The sequence below is a fragment of the Barbus barbus genome (assembly GCF_936440315.1).
Source record: "Barbus barbus genome assembly, chromosome: 15".
Lineage (NCBI taxonomy): Eukaryota > Metazoa > Chordata > Actinopteri > Cypriniformes > Cyprinidae > Barbus > Barbus barbus.
Window position 1 is genome coordinate 12,123,265 of NC_136743.1, and position 22,692 is coordinate 12,145,956.

The 22,692-nt window shown below is 37.1% G+C and overlaps 1 protein-coding gene across 1 annotated transcript in view; it reads left to right on the top strand.

The window, feature by feature from the left end:
* The window catches only part of LOC306881259 (BMP/retinoic acid-inducible neural-specific protein 3-like), a 95,130-nt gene that overhangs the window by 29,897 nt on the left and 42,541 nt on the right, over positions 1-22,692 (top strand). The window contains exons 2-4 of the mRNA XM_079435264.1: positions 7,235-7,555; positions 17,650-17,840; positions 21,365-21,546. Coding sequence (XP_079291390.1) covers positions 7,284-7,555; positions 17,650-17,840; positions 21,365-21,546 — 645 coding nt within the window. The 5' untranslated portion in view covers positions 7,235-7,283. The remainder of the gene's footprint in view (positions 1-7,234; positions 7,556-17,649; positions 17,841-21,364; positions 21,547-22,692) is intronic.

The window sequence follows — 22,692 nt, forward strand, 5'->3', positions numbered from 1 at the left end:
CTTTAAGAGATTTTCCCTTTTTCTAACCTTTCCCCTTGTGTGCAAATCTTCGCATTTGCACAGTATGAACTAGTTGAGCTGTGGAACTCGAGTCTGGTTTTGATTGAAAAGTTGCTGTTTTTAATTATCTAGCAAAGGTATAGTAAATAAGACATTGATGAGTCTTAATTATCCATATGTTATTGTGCCTAATTCTGAAATAAACACCAGTGATTGCGGCTGTTTGCTTTGACTCCTCATGTGAATGTTTTCCCTCTGTTGCCATTGGAGAACATCTGCTTATATTATTTCGCAATCAGTGCAACTTATTAATTTGCCATAATGTCGTAACACCTGCTATAAAAGAAGCTTACAGAATTTGAAAATCACACACATATACAGTATGTAAATGTACATACAGTAGATGTATATTAGTGCATGAGATTTTTTGCTAGACCATCACACAAACGTACATAGAGAGACATTTAAAAACCCCTCTGTGACAAGGTATTGTTGAAATTGCTTTCACATTAATGCTCTTTCACGCCCGCATAATTGTTTCGCTGATTAACTTGCCTTGCTTGCATGTTTTAATTAAACACATTTTCAGGATTTATGCCCTTTCATTTATTTATATCCCATTCTACAAAATGGTCACCTGGGGCATATTTTTTGGTGAATTAAATGCAGTTTAATTATTTTCACAGGATCAAATTGCTCATAAACATTCATACTTGGAGGTTTGTGGAGCTCAACATTACTAAAAGTTTCTTGCATGCTTCTTTTTTGTTGCTTTGTCTATGACACTCACATTCTGGCAGATCGAATGCAGTAAACAAGACAGATACAATAACCGTGATGCAAGAATTGCAAGATAGAAATGCTCTTGTTTCAAAGGTTGGCTCTCTTTATGTGGAAAAAATTACACCCTGAGGTCTTACTCTTTGGTTATTTCTTTTGAAAGAGTAGGAAATGTAGTTTGGGTCAGTTGGCCTCGGTTTTAATGTGGCACAAACTGCTGTCCTCACGGTTATCAGCGAAGTAAAACTCAAAACAAACAATAAATGCATAAGTGAAATCAGGCAAATGTTATAAGCACAGATGCATGATGGGTTATTAGTAGTGGTTGTAAATCAAAGTATTCATATTACTATTCCTCATACTACTACTACTGTTTCTAGGCAAATTGTTACATAATTAATGCTATACAAATCATGTGGCTTAAAGATAATAATAATAATAATAATAATAACAAAAGCTGTTCTTTTTACATTTCTATCATAGATTTTATATAAAAAATACCACATTTTCAACTATATTCAAATAATAATAATAAAAGCATTTAAAATTGTAATGATATTTTACAATCTTACTGTTTTTCCTGTATTTTTGGCCAAAAAAATACAATCTTAGTGAGCATAAGAGACTTCTTTCAACTTTTGAACAGTAGTGTACCTATCTAGTCATATAATGAATATTTCCCTCTCATATAATAAGGCATCTAAACTAAAATGATTGGCAGCAGCAGCGGTAGGAAATTCACAGTATACATTTTCACTTACATTTGGATTTCTGTAATGGGGCTGCAGGCACACATGATGGTAAGAGTAAGGCAGGTGGTGGGGATTGCTGACTAGGTGTAGGTCCTAGTTCAATAGGACAGCCGGCCTTATGGTTATGTCAGTGCACCTGCTTCCTCTGCACACTCAGGCTCAGTAAAAGTCCACAGCTGGACTGCACAACATTTCTTGCATTCTTGAATAATGGATGAGAACACAGAATACTGGAGAACCAACCTAAATCCTCAACAGGTCTTCCTTGTCTCAGACTTTCTATAAAATTGACAATCAATTTTTTGAGTGCTTTGAGAGCCATGTAAACAGATGTTAAATCAACTTTAAATCAGGAAGAGTTTGAAGCAGCTATGCGAATGATTTCATCTAGGCCTTGTTATATATAAAGAGTAGAACAGCAGCTGAATTCCTGCCATATTAAGCCTCTATTGGCTTTTTGCAAAGCGACTGTTGCACCACTTTTGGAAAACTGCTTTTGATGGGTGATTCTGCACCTGTGGGATCTAAGTGAAATTGAGTGGTTCTCAACATGAATCATGTTCCATGGTCACACATACAGACAGAGTGTGAATGATATACTGTAACTTAGATGCTTTGGAAGAATCACACACTATTCTTTAGAATTTGGTGAAGAATTATGTGATGCAAGTACATGTCCACTGTGTTCAGTCTCCATTGTGTTTATAGTTTTTTGGTTTGTGTGTTTATTTGTTTCTTTTTTTTTTGGGTGGCATAAGAAATTGAAATGGCTACACTTTACAGGAAGTACCGTAGAATTGCCATCTGAATTGAAATGCCAAGGAATTTACTGAATTGCAATTCAAAGAAATGCATCCTGGTAAATTAGTGTTCTACCAACCAACTTTTAACAATTTTAAACACCTATATCAGTGCTTCTCAAAGTCCGGACTCCGGTCCGGATCCGGACCCGGAGGGAATTGAATCCGGACCCGCTTCTATTTCATATTTACTTACTTTACTTACTTTTGTCATTTAGCAGACGCTTTTGTCCAAAGCGACTTACAAATAAGAAAAAGTAACTAAAACTAAAAATATAATATAATATTTCAATAACACTAATTATATCCTACTTTGATAAACGCACGTTAAACTTGTAAATCATTTGTTTATTTATTCTTATTTTTTTATGTCTTTTTGGAGAAGGTCTGAAATTGCAGGCGAGATATTGAAACTTTTCCTTCATGACATTTGTTGTCATCATGACATCCAGTGAGCGTATGACGTTTGACGTAATCGGGCGACATTTCACCGCTAATATTTAAATTTTTTTGTTTTGTTTTGCTATCACTTATATTATGGCAATTTGTCTTATAGCAGTGCCCAGTGTATACATTTATTTGTGGCGGCTTGTCACAATATCAAAACTGACCGCTATAATAGATTTTCCAAAAGGCTTATACTTCGTTGAATAAACTGAGCACTGCGCGTTTCAAAAATAAAATGCTGCGTGGGTGTTTTTATATGAATGTATCTTTTAAAAGAACCGTCCGTTTTCTTCAGAAAAGCTTTGATGTCAATTTTCATTTGGTCTTTCCTGTAATGGCTGATAAAGTAGCGCTTATTTGATTACAGTCGTTACCGGGGAAACAGCTATATATCACGCTCCAACAGCGCCTCCTGCTGGCAGAGAATCAACTTGCATTTGCTAGTATGCTGGAAACACTGGTGTCTGTCAGCAAACATAAACAAAAAAGCATGCTTCAGAACTGTTTTGAGAAGGTGCCAGTTTTGAGCCATGTATTATTACTATGAATTAGGCTACTAATACTATTACTATCTTGTGCCCTGCAATAACCATTTACGCAAACTCTCTTTTGATATAAAGGGAAAAAAAGAGAAAATCGGCCCAAAAAATCAGCATCATATATCGGCCATAGGCTGCCCTGATTTCTAAATATCGGCATTGGCCAGAGAAAAAACATTATAGGTCGACTTCTACTGCTGACACTTAAATTAATTGTTTTGCCACTTTTGCACTTGTTATTAAAGTATTTTGAATGCAAAGGGAACCTTTTTTTTAAATGAGTGTTTATTTGTTATATGTTATGTATGTTTATTAAAAACACATTTTGTAATAACCAATTGTTCCAGACCTTTGACACTGATTCAGATTCAGATTTGGACCTTTGAATGTAGACTTTGAGAACCCCTGACCTATATCATTGGCCTATTGTTCTTTCTGTCTGTAATTTCTATAAACCTTATAATTTTCAAATGAGGCATTGTCAAGCCAACATTTTAACCATTTCTTTTTTAATTAGCTAAAAAGTTTCTTTGAATTTCAGTTCATTTTAATTCTTCTACTTAGATTACAAATCCCTAATGGTTACAAGCTCAGGGATGAAAATAAGAAGGTTACTGGTTTATCCATGCAAAGTGGAGCCTATAAGTCATTACTGTCATTACTACTCACCCATGTCATTCCAAATCTGTGTCACTCTATTTTTGGAACACAAAAGAAGATATTCTGAAGAATGCAGGTAACCACATGAGAAAGAGAGACATTCAAGTTTGGGATGACGTGAGGGTGAGTAAGAAAGGACTAATTTTCACTTTTAAGCAAAAAACATAATCAGGTTGTTTCAAAGGAATGCACCAGTAAGTCTACTACTTTGGATGAAAGTGCCAAATAAATAACCATCTACTTTAAACACATTTTACACACAAGTTATTTTAAGTGCCACATACAACAAAGCAATAGCCTCAGCGTAGCTTCCGAGATGCTTCATAAAATACAGTACATTAAAACCACAGAAGCTGCAGGTGCGTTATTCTACGAAAATAATGAAGTGTGATGAACAAGCATAGCAGGTTACCAAAATACTATAGCAGGTGCACAGCATGAGTCATAAGCTCTTTTATAATCATTGTTAAGAACGTTGAAAAATTCAGAGCAATTTTGAGAGCAATTATCATGATATTCAAGAAGAGCTATTCCAAATTTCCTGGAGCTTTATTAAATTGTTTCATGTAAAACACTATGCAGATATCTAACAAATAACATACTCATACCATATACAGCTGCAATCTCCACCTGCCAAACAGAAGAAAAAAAAATCCCTATCAAGACAGTATTAAAGTAGTGATGTGCAAAAATACATGTCTTTCGGGCAAGTTAATAGATAGATAGATGCTGCAATGCTGATTTCTGAACAAATGTACTCTGCAGAAAACTCAAGTGTTGCGGACATGTGTTGTGTTTTCAGTGTCCCCATTGCCCTATGCTAAATTCTAGATACTCGCAGCTCGCGCCTGCCTTCTCTCCTGAGCGGGATGGGTAAATATAAAGGCACCTAAATTATGCAAGGCGCGCATGAAAATGTCAGGGCTAAATTCAGTATTTCTTCCATTGTCTCCTGGCATTTCAATGTTTTATGCATTTTATAATTAGGTAGAGGCTCCGGAGGGAATGGAGAGCAATAAGACCGTGCATTGCTATAGCTGTCTGGGGTGTCACTACTCAGACCCTGGGTTTCTTTGAAAGGCAGATTTCAAATGTGAAGCCAGTCGAGGTATTTGAGAATAAAAGGATGAACATACATGTGTCCATCTGCTACTTAAACAGCATGCAACTGATGTTTGTAATACAGTTAGCTGAAAGTTGGCCAGTTTCAACAGTGGCAATGATAGCATGTGATTGATGTAGCAATATAATGTCATCTAAGCCATGCTACTAAAGTGACAAAAAGGATATGTCATAAGGAGGGAAATAAGTAAATATATAAACCTATATATACTGTATATACACAGACAGACAGACAGACAGACAGACAGACAGACAGACAGATAGATAGACAGATAGATAGATAGATAGATAGATAGATAGATAGATAGATAGATAGATAGATTTTTAGACTTGACATGCAATGGCTAAAATCACATAAACACTTTTATCACCAACAATATTTGTGCAAAGTGCATAATTGTCAAGCATAAAACATTTTGGAAGTCGCAGTGAGCAAAGCATTCTATGAATGATAAAGGCCTGACCAAATTTTAGATGAAGCTACTACTCTAATTTTGACAAATAGCATGGCATTTACCTCTCTCAGAGAGCTGTTAAAACTAGACTTGAGTAAAAATGCATGCTGTGATGAATGTGTTCTGTGTGCAGATGTTGTTCATCATGTACTACTCTTATTTGCTCGCACTGTTAATTTAATTTATTATGTTTTGCCTCTTATATTTGCTTACCTACAGTAGTTACAGTACAGTACAGTAGTTACAGTAGTACCTTACCATTACCATTTTTAATAGTAATGTACAGTAAAATGTGGGCGTATTCTATTTTATTCTGTTGCTCTTCTAAAACACTACATTTAAAGGTCTATCAATTTAATGAAAGAAATTAATTATTAAAAATAAATAAATTGAATCACCTGCCATTTGAATAATCAAAGTAATTATAGCATAACCAATTTAATATTTTATATTGACTGACAACCCTAATATGAAGTAGTAACAGTAATATTAACAATAAATTCATAGCAATAGCAATGAAATAATAATAATATTGTATTTTCCTTTACAGAAACCGCAAGAGTTGGCCACATTATTACAAGACTAAGAAGAAGAAAATGAAACGGAAAAGAAAGACAATGGGATAAATTGCTAGAAAGAACAAAGAAACAAATTGATGAAAGATATAGAAAAAGACAAAAAAGAAATGCAATAGCACAGAATTAGATATATCAAGATGAGGCCATGAGAGGATTGCAGAGTATAAAACAAAGGGCATGAGAGAAAAATAAATATATTTTGCTGGAGGAATGGGCAAAATTACATTTTGTATATTAGAACTACACGACTGAGTGAGGAAATAAGATGTTCTTTTAGGGAGCAATAGGGGAAAAACATGGGGAAATCATCTCTGGGTGACCTGATGGCCGTTCCTAGTTTAATGAATTGTGCTGAAGAAGGCTATGCTGGGTAAATGGAACTTATTACTGTACATACCACGAGGTCCTATATACACTCTATATGGTTATTGGCTATTTTGAGACCTGTTTTATATTTCATACTATCTGTTCGTCTCTAATTGCCTTTTTTTTTTAAACTACCAATAGTCCCTTGCTGCAGTTAGAAATGAGCGAAAGGTAGTTCATTCATCATTAGGAATCCAAACCTGCATTTAGTCCTTTAGAAAATTCATTTTCAGCACACATCTGAAGAAGAATTATAAAGGAATGTCAGGGAATGGAACTAATAATTTAATACTGTTTGCATCGGTGCATGAAGGCATCCTCAAAGGCAGTGTCTACCTCTACTTTACATAATCAATGTGAACTCATTAATATAAGCGTCCTCCATGACTCTTGGTTTTTTTGACATGCATGTCAAGCATTATTTTCAAGGTTGCGTTTTTCCCCAATGCTGCTGGAAATATTTTTTTTATGACTCAGAGACCAAAAGCTCATCTGCTCAACAACAGGAAACTAAAGGAAATGTGGCATATATTGCATGCAGTTAAAACAGTTTTTTTTTTGGTCCATTGTATCATATGTGTATGAGACCGCCAGTTGTGTTCGCTATCACTGTGTGGTCTCTTTTTAAAAGACTAAACTTTTGCTTTAGGATCCTAAATTAAACACATACAAATTAATTATGTAAATGTTCATCATCAAAGCCTTACTGTTCATCTTCTCTTCCTGTGTGTTCAGGTCAAAGGGATTGGCAGAAGAATGCTGGTGCCAGGTGCACAGGGGCAGGATGGCGTTGTGTTGGCAGAGAGCTACGGTTGTTAGATGGTTCCTCTTGATGCTCCTGTGGCACTGGGCACCTCTGGGCCCACTGAGCTGGTTTCTGGCTTTGGCTGAGCGTCTGGACCAGAAGACCTCACCGTTCTCTTCTATCTCCGGCCGAAGCAGTGGCCAGCTGGACTGGCTCCTGTCTGATAAAGGGCCCTTCCATCGCTGTCCAGAATACACAGAGTTCAAAGAACGCTTCCAACAAGGCTTCTCCACACGATACAAAATCTACAGGTTTGTGCTGTGATGATTATATTATTAGTTGAAAATACTGGATGGATATTCAAAATTGACTTGTGAGCGAAATCGGGTCCCATGACAGATTCAAAGAAAACGTGTGAAAATTGATATAAAATAAAAAAAAACTCTGAATCCATTCTTCTCAGATTCACTACTGGCGTACTTACTGTTTCTTGGCTTTCTAGGGCAATAGCAATGAACATCAGCAGAACAGTTCTTTAGTCTTTTACACTACCATTCAAACGTTTTGGTTTGACAGTCTTTTTTAATGTTTCTGAACATTGGAACTCTTATGCTCAGCATTTATTTGACAAAAAATACAGTAAAAGTAATATTGTGACATATCCTTAAAAACTGTTATCTTAAAAATAAGATTTTCTTTTGACAAAGAATTAGTTGCAGGGAAAGTATTTGTTTGTAAATTGCAGCGGTGCATAATGATTCTAAATGTACAAATCAAACTTACTCAGAATCTAGAAAAACTTTGTGAATGAAAGGTATTTGGATTTGGCAGAAAACAGTGGTGCTTTCTGCAGAATAGTGTGGGTGGAGATTTCGTGCAGACAAACTGACCTTTCGTCAGTCATGTGACAGATCAAATAAACCACAGTGAGAAGTCCTGAAAACAACATAGCAGGAAAAAATGAAAAAATACTGACGGCTCAGTTATGACGAGGCATGGATCTGTTTAATCTGATGCAGCCCATGGCATTGATATCGTTGGTGAGTGGACAGGTGCAGTCACGTGACAGAAAAGGGCCATCGCACATACAGCAAAGACTTCATCCTCTCTGATGCTGCTTGCAGTTACTAAAACAACCAAGACAATGGAACGACACAATGTTTACATAGTTTACACTGTCCATTTACATTGATCCCTAAATGATGATGCCCTTGCAAGGGATCCCCTTCTTAAAATATAAAGACAGTTATACATTTATTTACCTGTATACTGTGGAAAAATAAAAATGATGTGTAGAAAAACACACACTACTGCTGTTCAAGAGTTTGTGGTCAGTAATATTTATTACCATTACTTGCATTAAATTAAATTGGATGCATTAAATTGCTCAAAAGTGACAGTAAAGGCATTTATAATGTTATAAAAGTACTTCAAATAAATCCTTTAAATACTTTATATTCATCCAAGAATCCTGAAAAAAAATGGTTTCAACAAAAATAGCAGCAGAACTGTATTCAGCACTGATAATACTAATAAACGTTTCTTGAGCACAAAAGCAGCATATTAATGATTTTTGACTGTATTTTTTTTTTGTATTGCTGTATTTTTCATTAATAAATGCAGCCTTGGCAAGGCAAGGCAAGTTTATTTATATAGCACATTTCATACACAGTGGTAATTCAAAGTGCTTTACATAAAAGAAAGTGAAATAGACATTAAAAATCAGTAAAAACATGGAAATAAAAATAATAAAAACAAGGAATTTTTAAAATGATATAGAAATTTATTTTAAAATAAATTTAAAGAAAATTATTATACTTAAAATTCATTGCAGTCAGTTCGGACATATAGCACAGTGCTCATTCAACAAATGCACAGTTAAACAGATGAGTTTTGAGTCTTGATTTAAATGTGGCTAATGTTTTAGCACATCTGATCTCTTCTGGAAGCTGGTTCCAACTGTGGGCCGCATAATAGCTAAAAGCAGACTCCCCTTGTTTTGTGTGAACCCTTGGTATTTCTAACTGACTCGATCCTAATGATCTGAGTGGTCTGTTCGGTTTATATTCAGTGAGCATATCAGCAATATATTTAGGTCCTGGGCCATTGAGTGACTTATAAACAAGTAAAAGTACTTTAAAATCAATCCTAAATGTAACTGGAAGCCAGTGTAAGGACCTGAGGACTGGTGTGATATGCTCAGATTTTCTGGTTCTAGTCAGAATCCTGGCAGCAGCATTCTGGATGAGCTGCAGTTGTCTAATGGTCTTCTTGGGAAGGCCGGTGAGGAGACCATTACAGTAATCCACCCTGCTGGTGATAAAGGCATGAACAAGTTTCTCCAAGTCTTGACTGGAAACAAAACATCTAATTCTTGCAATGTTTTTGAGATGATAGTATGCTGATTTAGTTACTGCTTTGACATGACTACTGAAACTAAGGTCTGTCTCCAGAATCACCCCAAGATTTCTGACTTGATTTTTAGTTGTTTGACCCCTAGAGTCAAGGTGCATTCACCTTGAGAACTTCATCTTTGTTTCCAAATGCAATGACTTCAGTTTTCTCCTTGTTTAACTGAAGGAAGTTCTGGCACATCCAACAGTTAATTTCATCAATGCTTTGGCAGAGGGAGTCAATGGGGCTGTAGTCATTTGGAGATAAGGCTAGGTAAATCTGGGTATCATCAGCATAGCTGTGATAGGCAATTTGGTTCTTCCTCATTATCTGACTTAGTGGGAGCATATACAGGCTAAACAAGAGCGGTGCAAGAATTGAGCCTTGTGGGACTCCACATGTCATGGCCGTCCACTTAGATTTATGCTCTCCTATACTCACATAATAACCGCTCCCTTCTAAGTATGATCTGAACCATTTGAGTGCCATCCCAGAAAGCCCGACCCAGTTTTCCAGTCTCTCTAGAAGTATGAAGCATAATAGACATCTTTCTATTTTTTTTATTTTTATTTAATTTTTTTTAATTACCATCCCAAAACTTTTGAATGGTAATTTAAATTATGGCTGTCAATAAATTATTTGGTTTCATAAATTTATTCATACAGTTCGAAAACCCCTGCACCACACTACACTATCTAGTGTGGTCTTATTTTCTATGTTCCCTAGGATTCAAACCTGTGACCTTGTCTTTGATATCACCATGCACAGCAACAATCATTATTCTGAAAAGTGCAACGCATCAGTAGCAACACGGCGGTGATTATTCAGCTGTTGACCTGTTTTAATTACAAGCACCCAGCATCACATCATTCATTCAGTACAGTGCATTTTAAATATCGATCGCTGCACATTCATTCCACTCCATGTCAAAGACACACACACAACAGGAAGGAAAGGTGTGTTTGGTGCATTACTGTGGCTGACCTCAGATCCGCCAGGGGAGTTTGGCCTTTTTGCCTGCTTCCTTTGTCCCCCGCTGGCGCGTAGCCGACTCTGTCCAACTCTCTCCACTCGCCGAATTCAGAACCCAGCATGCCTACAGCAGCTGGGCAGAGAAAGGCCCACGGAACTGTGATGGACTCAGTGAGGGGGAGACGAGCCTCTGCCAGCGCGATTTGAAAGGCTGTCCTGCAAGCCAAAGAGTCTGTGTGGGTGTTTGGATGTAGGCGAGTCTTCTGTATGTGCCTCACAGTTGAGAGGCATTGTGTAAACAGCATCACTGACCTCACGCTGCAAAGACGGGGCTTCAGCTGGTCACTGCATTCGCCCTTTTTGATATGATAACAGATCAGGATTTCCAGAAAGAGAAACTGGGTTGCATATCACAAGAGGAGAACACCAGCAGGCACTGTACCTTTTACTGCTTCCTTGGGCACAGCTCCCCTCTGGGGGTTAACATTGCACCAAAGGATCCCCGGCAGAGTGAATTCTATGGTCTTTAGTCATACTGCCAGCTCCGATGGGGATTTTTCTGTTGTGAATGGCGAGATATGTGCGCTTGCATTAGCTGTCTTTGTTCCGAGGCTTTAGCAGCAGTTGACATTTACATTCAGAAGTTATTCCATATGGAAGCATCTGTGAGCTCAATAAAAATAGGTACCTGATCAAAACACAGATATGTTTCAAAGAGAGAACTGGAATAAGTAAGGTTTTTTTTTTAGTTTCAGTCATTGTAGAAATGCTTTATTACTCATTTAGCATGGTTAATTTATGGTAATACTTGACAATTATGTTCGTTAACATTCGTCATTCATTATGTATCATGAACTAACAATGAAAAATACAGCATTTATTAGTCTAGGATCAATATGATTTCTACACATACCAATGCATTTTAAATAAGTTGTATAAATTAGCAAATAATTTGAATGAACATGAATGACTAATAAGGAATATTATATTTAGGCATTAACATTAATTTAGATTAATGAATAATGTCAAGTTCATATTACCCAATGCACTACCTAATGTTAACAAAATGAACCTATTGTTCAATGTTACCTAATTTATGCTTCAAGCATAATTGTTCAGTATGTGGATTTCTGAATATTCGGCTGTTCATGTGATGCCCTTGTAAATGAGTCTACATTATTTTTTATAAATCATTCATATATGTTTTTATTAATTATTTATATCATTTTATTTATTATTAATTAATAATTTTCAGTAGTATTTATTTGTCTGTAAAACCTTTTTTGACAAGGAAAAACATATATATAAAATGTACCTTTTAAAAGATTGGAATAAGGAATACTACTACAAGAAATATATTTATGATTAATGGAAGAACCATGACGCAACGCACTACCCTACCCATGTGGAGCCTTGGGATGATGTAGTGGCTTCCATTCGTGCTATTATCTGTAGACCATCAGACCAATGGTGCTGCACAAGGTGACGGCAGAGACGACCAGTGGGGAGCCGCTCCGCAGGGATTTAGTAACCTGGTAGCAGCTGGTTTCCAAAGGCAATGAGTATCTGATAAAGAAATCAAACACGAAGATGTGTGTAAGCTATAAGCAATTGAGACAGAAAGTAATTGAATGTTTTCATGGGAAACACAAGAGATGAATTGTGTCATGCAGGTGACGCTGGTCCACAATGTAGAATTAATAAGCCAAATGGATGGAAAACTCAGAGATGCTTGTGTGGAGTTATAATCGGGGGGAAAGCCATACAGGGGTTTGAAAAGAATAGCTTTTGTGTTCCGTTGACTTGATGTAATTTACCACTTCAATCACTCACCAAAGGATATTTCAGAAGCATTTGATAAACAATGCCTGAGCTTCGACAGAGGCAAATTTCATTCTTTATGTTGATGTTTGCAGTGCAAAGTTTTTGCTGAGCAGTTTCATTTTGGTTTTGCATTGTGTAGTTCTGTTTTTCGCTGAAAGCATGATTTTGTCATTTCTTATTTGCTTAACTTTGGCAACTAATCCTTCTTTAAAAATCTATAGTTAAAGCTGCTTTCACAATACAATACAGCCCCTGGTGGGAGGGTTTCCTAAGCTTATTTTCTAGATGATGCCCTGAAAAAAAGCAGCATGTGCCAATGTTTTAGTTCACTAAACAGAAGCCTTTGAAGTTTTGCATGAAACAGAGGGTTTAAAGAGAAAAATAAAAAAGAGAGCAAAGACAGAATGGGACATTCAGACAGATTGTGACATTTTAAGCTTTTGGCTGAATAGGTGAACAAACTGTTTAGAGTGATTCAATCACCATCTGTTGAAAACGTGGCATCTTTTCATTTCAGGTTTATTTTCAGAACACAAAAATAGTTGAGACAGGCTTTGAACATACTTGTGTAAAGCCTGTTCCTGATTTTTTTTACGTCAATGATTCATCACCAAGTATAAATGCACACTGGACCTATAGTTGCAATAGAGTCTATATGAGCTGTAATTATAAATCTTCAAATTAGTTCCAGATTCCACACTGAAAAATGTGAAAATGTGTTGTTATTACCTTAAGCAGTTATTTCTACCTGACCTGACACTAAATTACTTTCACTTGTGTAGTCAGGTTGATTTAGTCATGTTAAATAAAAATTTTGATTCAAATAAAACTTTAGATGTTACCACATGAAGCATATTTTAGATTGCCTGACAAAACATTTTATGAAGGGAAAACAGAAAAATATCTAATCTGCAATGCAATTTAAGAGGAAGTGAACGAGTAAAACATTGGACATTTCTGTAAAGGGTTCAGTAAATGTCTCAGTGTCTGCAGTTGAGAAGGGAGGCAATATATCATACTTAAAGTACTTTAGTTGACAAGAAGTTCCTATTTTATTTTATAGATACAAAAGTCTAGGCACACTGGGAACAAATATTTCTCAGAATTTCTGAGAGCCTGATAGTCTGTCACTCCAATCAAATTCATGTCAGTACTGATCTGCTTTCATACTGAGGTAAAGTGTGAAGGTCATTAGAGTGAAGATGTCCACTGAATTAAATGTCCAGCCACTGCAGGCAAAGAAGTACACACATCTTAAATGGATACAGCCTTAATCACTGAAATGTTCTGTGAGGAACCCAAAAATGGTTCTTCTGCTGCATTGCTCAGAAAATACCCTTTTGGAACCTTTTCAGAGTGTGATTAACCAAGAAAAACAAATTCTGTCATTGACTCACCAATGTGTTGTTCTAAACCCATATGACTATATATATATATATATATATAAGGCTATATACAGTTGGGCAAAAACGTATTTAGTCAGCCACCAACTGTGCAAGTTCTCCCACTTAAAAAGATGAGAGAGGACTGTAATTTTCATCATAGGTACACTTCAACTATGAGAGACAAAATGGGGGGAAAGAATCCAGGAAAATCACATTGTCTGATTTTTAAAGAATTTATTTGCAAATTATGGTATTTGGTCAATAACAAAAGTTCATCTCAATACTGTTATATACCCTTTGTTGGCAATGACAGAGGTCAAACGTTTTCTGTAAGTCTTCACAAGGTTTTCACACACTGTTGCTGGTATTTTGGCCCATTCCTCCATGCAGATCTCCTCTAGAGCAGTGATGTTTTGGGGCTGTCGCTGGGCAACACGGACTTTCAACTCCCTCCAAAGATTTTCTATGGGGTTGAGATCTGGAGACTGGCTAGGCCACTCCAGGACCTTGAAATGCTTCTTACGAAGCCACTCCTTCATTGCCCGGGTGGTGTGTTTGGGATCATTGTCATGCTGAAAGACCCAGCCACGTTTCATCTTCAATGCCCTTGCAGATGGAAGGAGGTTTTCACTCAAAATCTCGATACATGGCCCCATTCATTCTTTCCTTTATACGGATCAGTCGTCCTGGTGCCTTTACAGAAAAACAGCCCCAAAGCATGATGTTTTCACCCCCATGCTTCACAGTAGGTATGGTGTTCTTTGGATGCAGCTCAGCATTCTTTATCCTCCAAACACGACGAGTTGAGCTTTTACCAAAAAGTTCTATTTTGGTTTCATCTGACCATATGACATTCTCCCAATCCTCTTCTGGACCATCCAAATGCTCTCTAGCAAACTTCAGACGGGCCAGGACATGTACTGGCTTAAGCAGGGGGACACATCTGGCACTGCAGGATTTGAGTCCCTGGCGGCATAGTGTGTTACTGATGGTAGCCTTTGTTACTTTGGTCCCAGCTCTCTTCAGGTCATTCACTAGGTCCCCCCGTGTGGTTCTGGGATTTTTGCTCACTGTTCTTGTGATCATTTTGACCCCACGGGGTGAGATCTTGCGTGGAGCCCCAGATCGAGGGAGATTATCAGTGGTCTTGTATGTCTTCCATTTTCTAATAATTGCTCCCACAGTTGATTTCTTCACACCAAGCTGCTTGCCTATTGCAGATTCAGTCTTCCCAGCCTGGTGCAGGTCTACAATTTTGTTTCTGGTGTCCTTTGACAGCTCTTTGGTCTTGGCCATAGTGGAGTTTGGAGTGTGACTGTTTGAGGTTGTGGACAGGTGTCTTTTATACTGATAACGAGTTCAAACAGGTGCCATTAATACAGGTAACGAGTGAAGGACAGAGGAGCCTCTTAACGAAGTTACAGGTCTGTGAGAGCCAGAAATCTTGCTTGTTTGTAGGTGACCAAATACTTATTTTACCAAGAATGTACTAATTAATTCATTAAAAATCCTACAATGTGATTTCCTGGATTCTTTCCCCCCATTCTGTCTCTCATAGTTGAAGTGTACCTATGAAAATTATAGGCCTCTCTCATCTTTTTAAGCGGGAGAACTTGCACAATTAGTGGCTGACGAAATACTTTTTTGCCCAACTGTATCTCCAATGTTTCAAAGACACCATAAAACTATCATAAAAGTGATCCATACTGCTCTATATTCCAAGTCTTCTGCAGTCATTAGATAGCTTTACGAGAGAAATTGAAGTCGTTATTCACTGAAAATCTTGACATCCATTTTCACTGGCTTGTTCATAAGAAAAAGGCTGATTCATTAACTAATCAGTTATTTAGAAATGTAATCAATCATTTGATCCCACTGGAGGATCATCAGTGAATAACAACTAAAATGTCAGTCTGTTCCTCACAAAAAGCTTCAAATGAGTTTTAATATAAAGCATGAGCCATGTAAGTTGTTAAATTATGATTTTTTTTTCTCTCCATTTTTTATGGAGCTAGACAGTCCCAAGAATTGTTCACTTTCAATAAATGAAAAAGAGTCATCATGATATTCTCAAAACAGACTTCACCTTTCACAAAGAAAAAAAAAACTGTTTTAGAACAAGATGAGAATTAACAAATATTATGAAACTATTTTAATTTTGGGTTAAACCACCCAACATACTCTCATGGCAATTCATAACTATTTTATATTTTGGTGTTTGAATTTTGTCATCACATTCATTCATTTTTGTTTGATCTGCTTAAGCCCCACTGAGGGTTAGGTTCAGGGGTGGACCTTCATGTTTGCTTTTTTCAAGTTTCAGGAATTTGTATTTTCTATTAAAAATGGAAGACCTAAAGGCACCAAACTAGAAAAATATAATTAGAGCATTTAGCACCTGGTAAGCAATCAAGATTCAAATTTCAATGTAAAATCAGAGAATCTGCTACTTGACTCTGAAAACAAAAAGCTATTGGTGCACAACACAATACTTCATTGCTCAATTTAAGGCAAAAAAAATTAAAAACACTTCAAAACAGCACATTAATGGCTACTTGACAAGTAATATATTTAGTTCTAGAAAATAATATAAGGTTCTCCTTGAGGAAATGTTTAACTGTCTCAAATTAACAAGGAAGTGTGTGAGGCACCTATTATTGTGCTGAGCACAAACATGGCTGCAGAATGCACCGCCAGCACAGGTTCACAGGGGAAAAGAAAGAGACTCTAATTGCTATTCAGATTTCCCCTCCTTCATTCACCAAACTCTGCATAGCACTAACCACCATCCAAGAGGAATTTTAAAGTAGTAACAATGACTTTGCTATTCAGCCCACCACTGAGCAGAGGACAGAGCCTTCATTATATGCATCCGATAAAAGCTTGCATCTGTTTTAATGAGTGAAAAGTTTGAGAGGTGAAGACATATTTTCATAGAGCGCACCTGCCATCCTCCGCTTGATTGAAGGCTCATACAAATGGGCCAGAAGACCCAGTTTCAATCCAACAGAGCGAGGTGTTGCAGATCAGCAGTTCTCTCTTTCGTGTGTGTGTGTGTGTGTATGCTGTACAGATGCAGTCTGCAAGTTAAAACTCGGTGCAGAAACTAGCTGAAAAGACTAAAATTACCACTTACTATTGGCTGACAGCCAGGTACGATAGAAACAAAAATACTCAGGTGCGGTGGCCCCCTAGTCAGGGAGTATTAAAAAGTTGAGCATTTAGTGTGATAGTGTCCCACTCCCCAGCAGAGTTCCAGGTGCTATCAGCTAGTGCTAAAGCCCTTTAATTAAGACCATCTATCATCATTAGCTTATGGTCGGACAGCCACTGCTTTCGTTAATTAACTCTTAGAGATTCTCACAAACCGTATTAAGCCCAATAGGCAATTCTTTTGGGTAGTGTCTTCACAGAAGCATAAGCTTGGTTCTATGTACATAACCCCAGGAAAACAGTGACTGGGACTGTTTTTGGTTTTATGAAATGCATATATGGTAGATACAGAGAGTGTTCTGAATATGTATATGTAGGAATGATGTCAGAGTTACAAAAGCTGTCAAAAGTTGCATCATGTAAGCTATATTGTGTTTATGGTCCCGGAACGTGTTTGCCCTTCATTACAATGAGATGCATCAATATTCAGCACCATGCAATATTTATGCATGCTTAGCCTTATTTTCTGCTGATATCGGCATTTTGTTTTGCTCTCGCACCTTGCACACACATATAGATGTGCGGTTTTCTGTTCTACCAATGACCGATGAAACATAATGGGTTCTGAAATGCGGTACGTGTATTAAAGCACTTACTGTGTTTGTTTTGTCTCGCAGAGAGTTTAGTCACTGGAAAGTGAACAGCTTGGTGACAGAGAAGAGAGACTTCTTCAAAGCCCCGCTGCCTTTGGCGCCCGAGTTTTTACGCAACCTCAGGCTTCTGGGAAGAAGGCCGAGCCTTCAGCAGATCCATGAAAATCTGATCAAGAAATATGGCACTCATTTCTTGGTATCAGCCACATTGGGAGGTAAGCCAATATGTCATGAGATCAAAGCTAAAGGCGAATTTGAAAAAGTTTTAACAAGAGATTTTGGTAACATAATCTGTAAAACTTGTAAATGGGTAGTTTTTGATTAATTCTGAGAGCTCTCTGACCCTCCCATAGACAACAATGTAATTAACACGATCAAGGTTCAAAAACGTAGCAAGGACATCATTAAAATAATCCATGTGACATCAGGGGTTCAACTGTAATTGTACGAAGCTACGAGATAACTTTTTGTACTCATAGAAAACAAAAATAACGACTTTATTCAACAATTCATCTCCTCCGCGTTAGAGGTCTGCATTCCCGCGGCTCTCCCGTGGGAACGGCAGACCCGACAAGATTTGTTGCGACGCGGGATTAAATTCCCAAATAAAACGCGGTAGCGGTCAATAACTCTGGTGTAATTTGAACGGGAGCTACCGGGCGGTTTAACAATATCCTGTTCCCGACATCCTTTCAGAAGAGCATATCTGCGCTTTATTCTCATTGACCACCGGTACAGCTTGCACTCAGGACTGTTATGCAGGCACTGCACGCATGAACCTCTGCTCTCTGTGTCACGCGTTTAATAAGGATGGAGCAAAGTGAGGATGTGCTGTCCTTGAATAATGTTCAACTCGGTTTTGTTTATATTTTGCTTAGCCTATAATTTTAAAAGACAGGTGTAGTATTTATTTATTTTTCTCTGCGACACTTTTCCTACTGTGTTAACAGCAAAATGTTACACAAATGTATTATTTTGACAAGACGAATAAAATAACTAATAGGCTATTTTTGTACAACCTACATTTTTAGTTTTTACTCTGTGACACTTTTTCCTATTGTGTTGTAAATGTTAAACAAATTGTATCCTGACAAGACGAATAACACTTTTTTTTTTTTGTTGGCAGCAAAATGTTTTAAAAATTTCAGCCAAAATTTGTTTAATATTTTGCTGTCAATAAATTCAAGACTCTTGACAAGACGAATAAAATAACAAATCCAATTTTGTGCAGACTACAGCTTTATTTGTTAGACTATCTCTCTTTCTTTTAGCAGAGGAAATTTAAATGTGAGATTCTGGAAACGAGATCTAAATTTAGTGGGAATGGTCGGGTCAGGAAGAAGATTATTCTAAGCTGACAGCAGGTGAACAAAGAGTGAATATATCGCGGGAGCGGGTGGGTGCAGAATATAACCTCGCTGGAGCGGGACTAAAAAAACAGTCCCGCGCAGACCTCTACTCTGCGTCACCCTAGCGCCATTTTAGAGATGGTCCTCACTGCAGAATACAAGATCCAGGGGGTGTGGTTGGATCTAGATCCAACTCCTCCCACCTTACATTTACCTAAACCTACCCGTCTCCACCCCCTGATCCCTAAACCCACCCATCCCCACCCCTAAACCTACCAATCTCCACCCCCTAGATGTAGATCCAACCCCACCCCCTGGATCTTTGTTCTGCAGTGAGGGGCTACTGCCATTTTGGAGAGTATCCACTGAAGTTAAACAGTCGGTGCGTTCCAAACGTGATATATCACCCTCCGAAGGGCAGTTCGGAGTGAAAACAATCATGGCCGCCATATCGAAGTGTTGTTCCAAACCAAAGTGCTCAGAATTAGCCACTTCAAAGGGCCCTTCGGAATGAAGGATTTCGAAGGGTACAACTGATGGACACGTCGGGCTCCCATGATCCTTTGCGCTGATTCTTTGCATGATGACGGCGCCTCCCTATAATGACGCAGAAGGGCACTTCAAGAAACAGCTGTTTGGTCCCCTAAACCCTTAAAACTTTCGAAGCTCTCACTCCAGATGGCAAGGGCATGGAAGCCCTTCCAAATGGAAAAGGGAGTGTATGCTGTTCTGTGTCAGCTGCGCCATGCGGATCCAGGTGGCGCTAGGGTGATGCGGAGGAGACGAATTGTTGAATAAAGTCGTTATTTTTGTTTTCTTTGCATACAAAAAGTAATCTCGTTGAAACCTTGATGCCACATGGATTATTTTAACGATGTCCTTGCTACATTTCTGAACCTTGATCGTGTTAATTACATTGCTGCCTATGGAGGGTCAGAGAGCTCTCAGAATGCATCAAAAATATCTTAGTTTGTGTTCCAATGATGAACGAAGGTCTTACAGGTTTGAAACAACATGACGGTGAGTAATTAATGACAGAATTTTCATTTTTGGGTGAACTATCCCTTTAGGTCTTTTACCTTTCTTTTTTCATATTGTTTGCCTTTTACTGGTTCATTTAAAATGGTTCTGTAGTGTGACAAATGATTGTTTTAGGTGCAACCATGTACTTTCTTAATATTAGCTCATAAAAGCTACATGCATAGTAAAAGGATGAGCAAAATTTTGTTTAAAATGTTTCATCAACTGCACATATACAATGAATTTATATATAAGGCATGTTGTACTTCATTGTATTTTTATAAAAAATTGTGAGCACAGTAATATGCAATGCAATGTATTACAATTCCTATGTAAAAGTCACACCTTTAAAGAATCTTAAAACAATATATTGCATATTGTGTCTTAAATCACATTTTTATGTATTATACTCTTTAAATGTATTTATGTATTATAGCAACAATTTATAAGAACATATGAGGTATACTAAAAGTCATGATAATATATAAAGAATTCAGTGCATTAAAGGCTTCCGATTTTCCAGCTTAAAAAAATAAATTAAATTAAATTAAATTAAATTAAATTAAATTAAATTAAATTAAATTAAATTAAATTAAATTAAATTAAATTAAATTAAATTAAATTAAATTAAATTAAATTAAATTAAATTAAATTAAATTAAATAAAGGCACAGATTTATTATCCATACACTGAGTCTGACATCCTTGGCATAAGTTTAGCCATTATCAGACAGTATTTTTCTCTTCTCCCTCTGGCACCCACATAATAAGTAGGGCAGCACGTCCCAGTGGTGGATTCAAACCTTTCAATGTGTCTCTAGCAAAATGTTGCACGTTACCGACATTAATTATGATGTCATTTATTGGTGGATGTATGAAGTGAAGCCGCAGAACTTCAGAGACAGGGGAGATGAATGAAGTGGTAAAGCCACAATGAACGCTGGTAATTAATGACTCAAAGCAAAGGAAATGGGGGGACCGTGCTATTGCTTGCATATTAATCAGACTGAAATTAATAACACCACTCAAGCTCCACACATACAGGTACAGGAGATGCTCCTCAATTTTTTTCTGAATTTCAGGCTTAGACTCAGATCAAAAATAGCATTAACTATAAAAAAAAAAATCTAAAATTGATCTTCAGAAGAAATCTGTGGTTTTAAAAACCTCCCTTTGGGATAAACTCTCTTTCGTGTATGCCCTTTTCCTTCCTTCAAAATCGTTATGGCTTCTCTGCCTTAACTTCTGTGATTCATATTTAACAAATTCCTTGAAAAACTTGAAAGGTATATGTTAGTACACTTTGAAAGAACATTGTCTTTGGACATATTTTCATCGCATGGTTTGGTTTCTGCATGTATCTTTCCTAAGGAGAGGAGTCACTCACAATCTTCTTAGACAAACAGAAGCTGAGCAAAAAGTCAGAGGGCAACGGAAACAGCTCCGTGGTCTCCCTAGAAATCTTGCACCAGTTGGCGGCATCGTACTTCACAGACAGAGAGAGCACCCTGCGAAGACTCCACCACCTGCAGATCGCTACATCTGCCATCAAGGTAACAGACGACATGACTTCTTCCTGTTTGAGCCAGCCTAGACTCACTGGATAAAATGTGTCTTTGGCCACATTTCTGCAAAAAGATATTATGTTGCTTCTTGCTAAAATGTTCAGTTGGTGGCACTGAAAGCGCGTTTAGTATTCTCCAAAACAAATGATTGTGAACCTGGCAACGTGAATTTTGTTATTTTGGATGTTGTACATATCACGGCAGTTTGGAAATAAAACATCCGGTGAGAGGGGCTAGCAGATTAATGCTTTATTGCACTTGAAAATAACGTACCACCTATACTAAACCCAACTGATAATGCTAACAAAAGCAAATGAGAGATAAAAACTGATTTACCATACCCGAGCGCTCCACATTGCAAGTGCAATGCTGTACCAGGTGAGCTAATGAGCAAGTTTACTACATCAGAATATCTATACATACTGTATGGAGCTAGTTATGTGCTGCAAATAATTTTTTCATTAATTGATAATCTGCCCCTGTAATTATAATTTGTGGAAAATAAATAAAAGTAACAATTTACTTAAAGCCTTTATGTATAATGCATAGTAAAATTTGTTATAAATGCATTAATTATGCCTCGTAATGCAGCTTATAATGCATTACATAATCTCCTGAATAATTGTAATTTATTGTTACAGTATGCATTTTAAATTCTGTGAATTATTTACGACAAGATATAATGTATTACAATGCACATTACGAATAAATATAATGCATTATACCCTTTAATAACCCTTTATAATGCATTATACATAAAGGCTTTAAGTAAAGTGTTACCGAAATAAAAGTTGTTGGTGTTTTACTGCCACTAGTAATGCATTGAGAATATGCAATGGATCGTACGTAAGTACTTTTTTTGTTTTTTCACAAAAATGTAGTTAAAGGCACGTTTTGTTTTTCCCAATCAACCTCTTGGTTTGATTTAGCTATTAATTCAAATCTGTGTATTTTTAAAAGTTTTCCTGTCCTCTGTTGATTCTCTATGCATGCTGATTGCTGCTTATCAATTTGATTTGTACAAACTTTTACTGTTCTAGCCATTTGAGATGTATGTTTGTTGCCATAGTAAATCTTCAGCAATTAAGGCCACGATGCCATTTCCATGATGTGTCAAGTGGCTCTCGGTCTTAC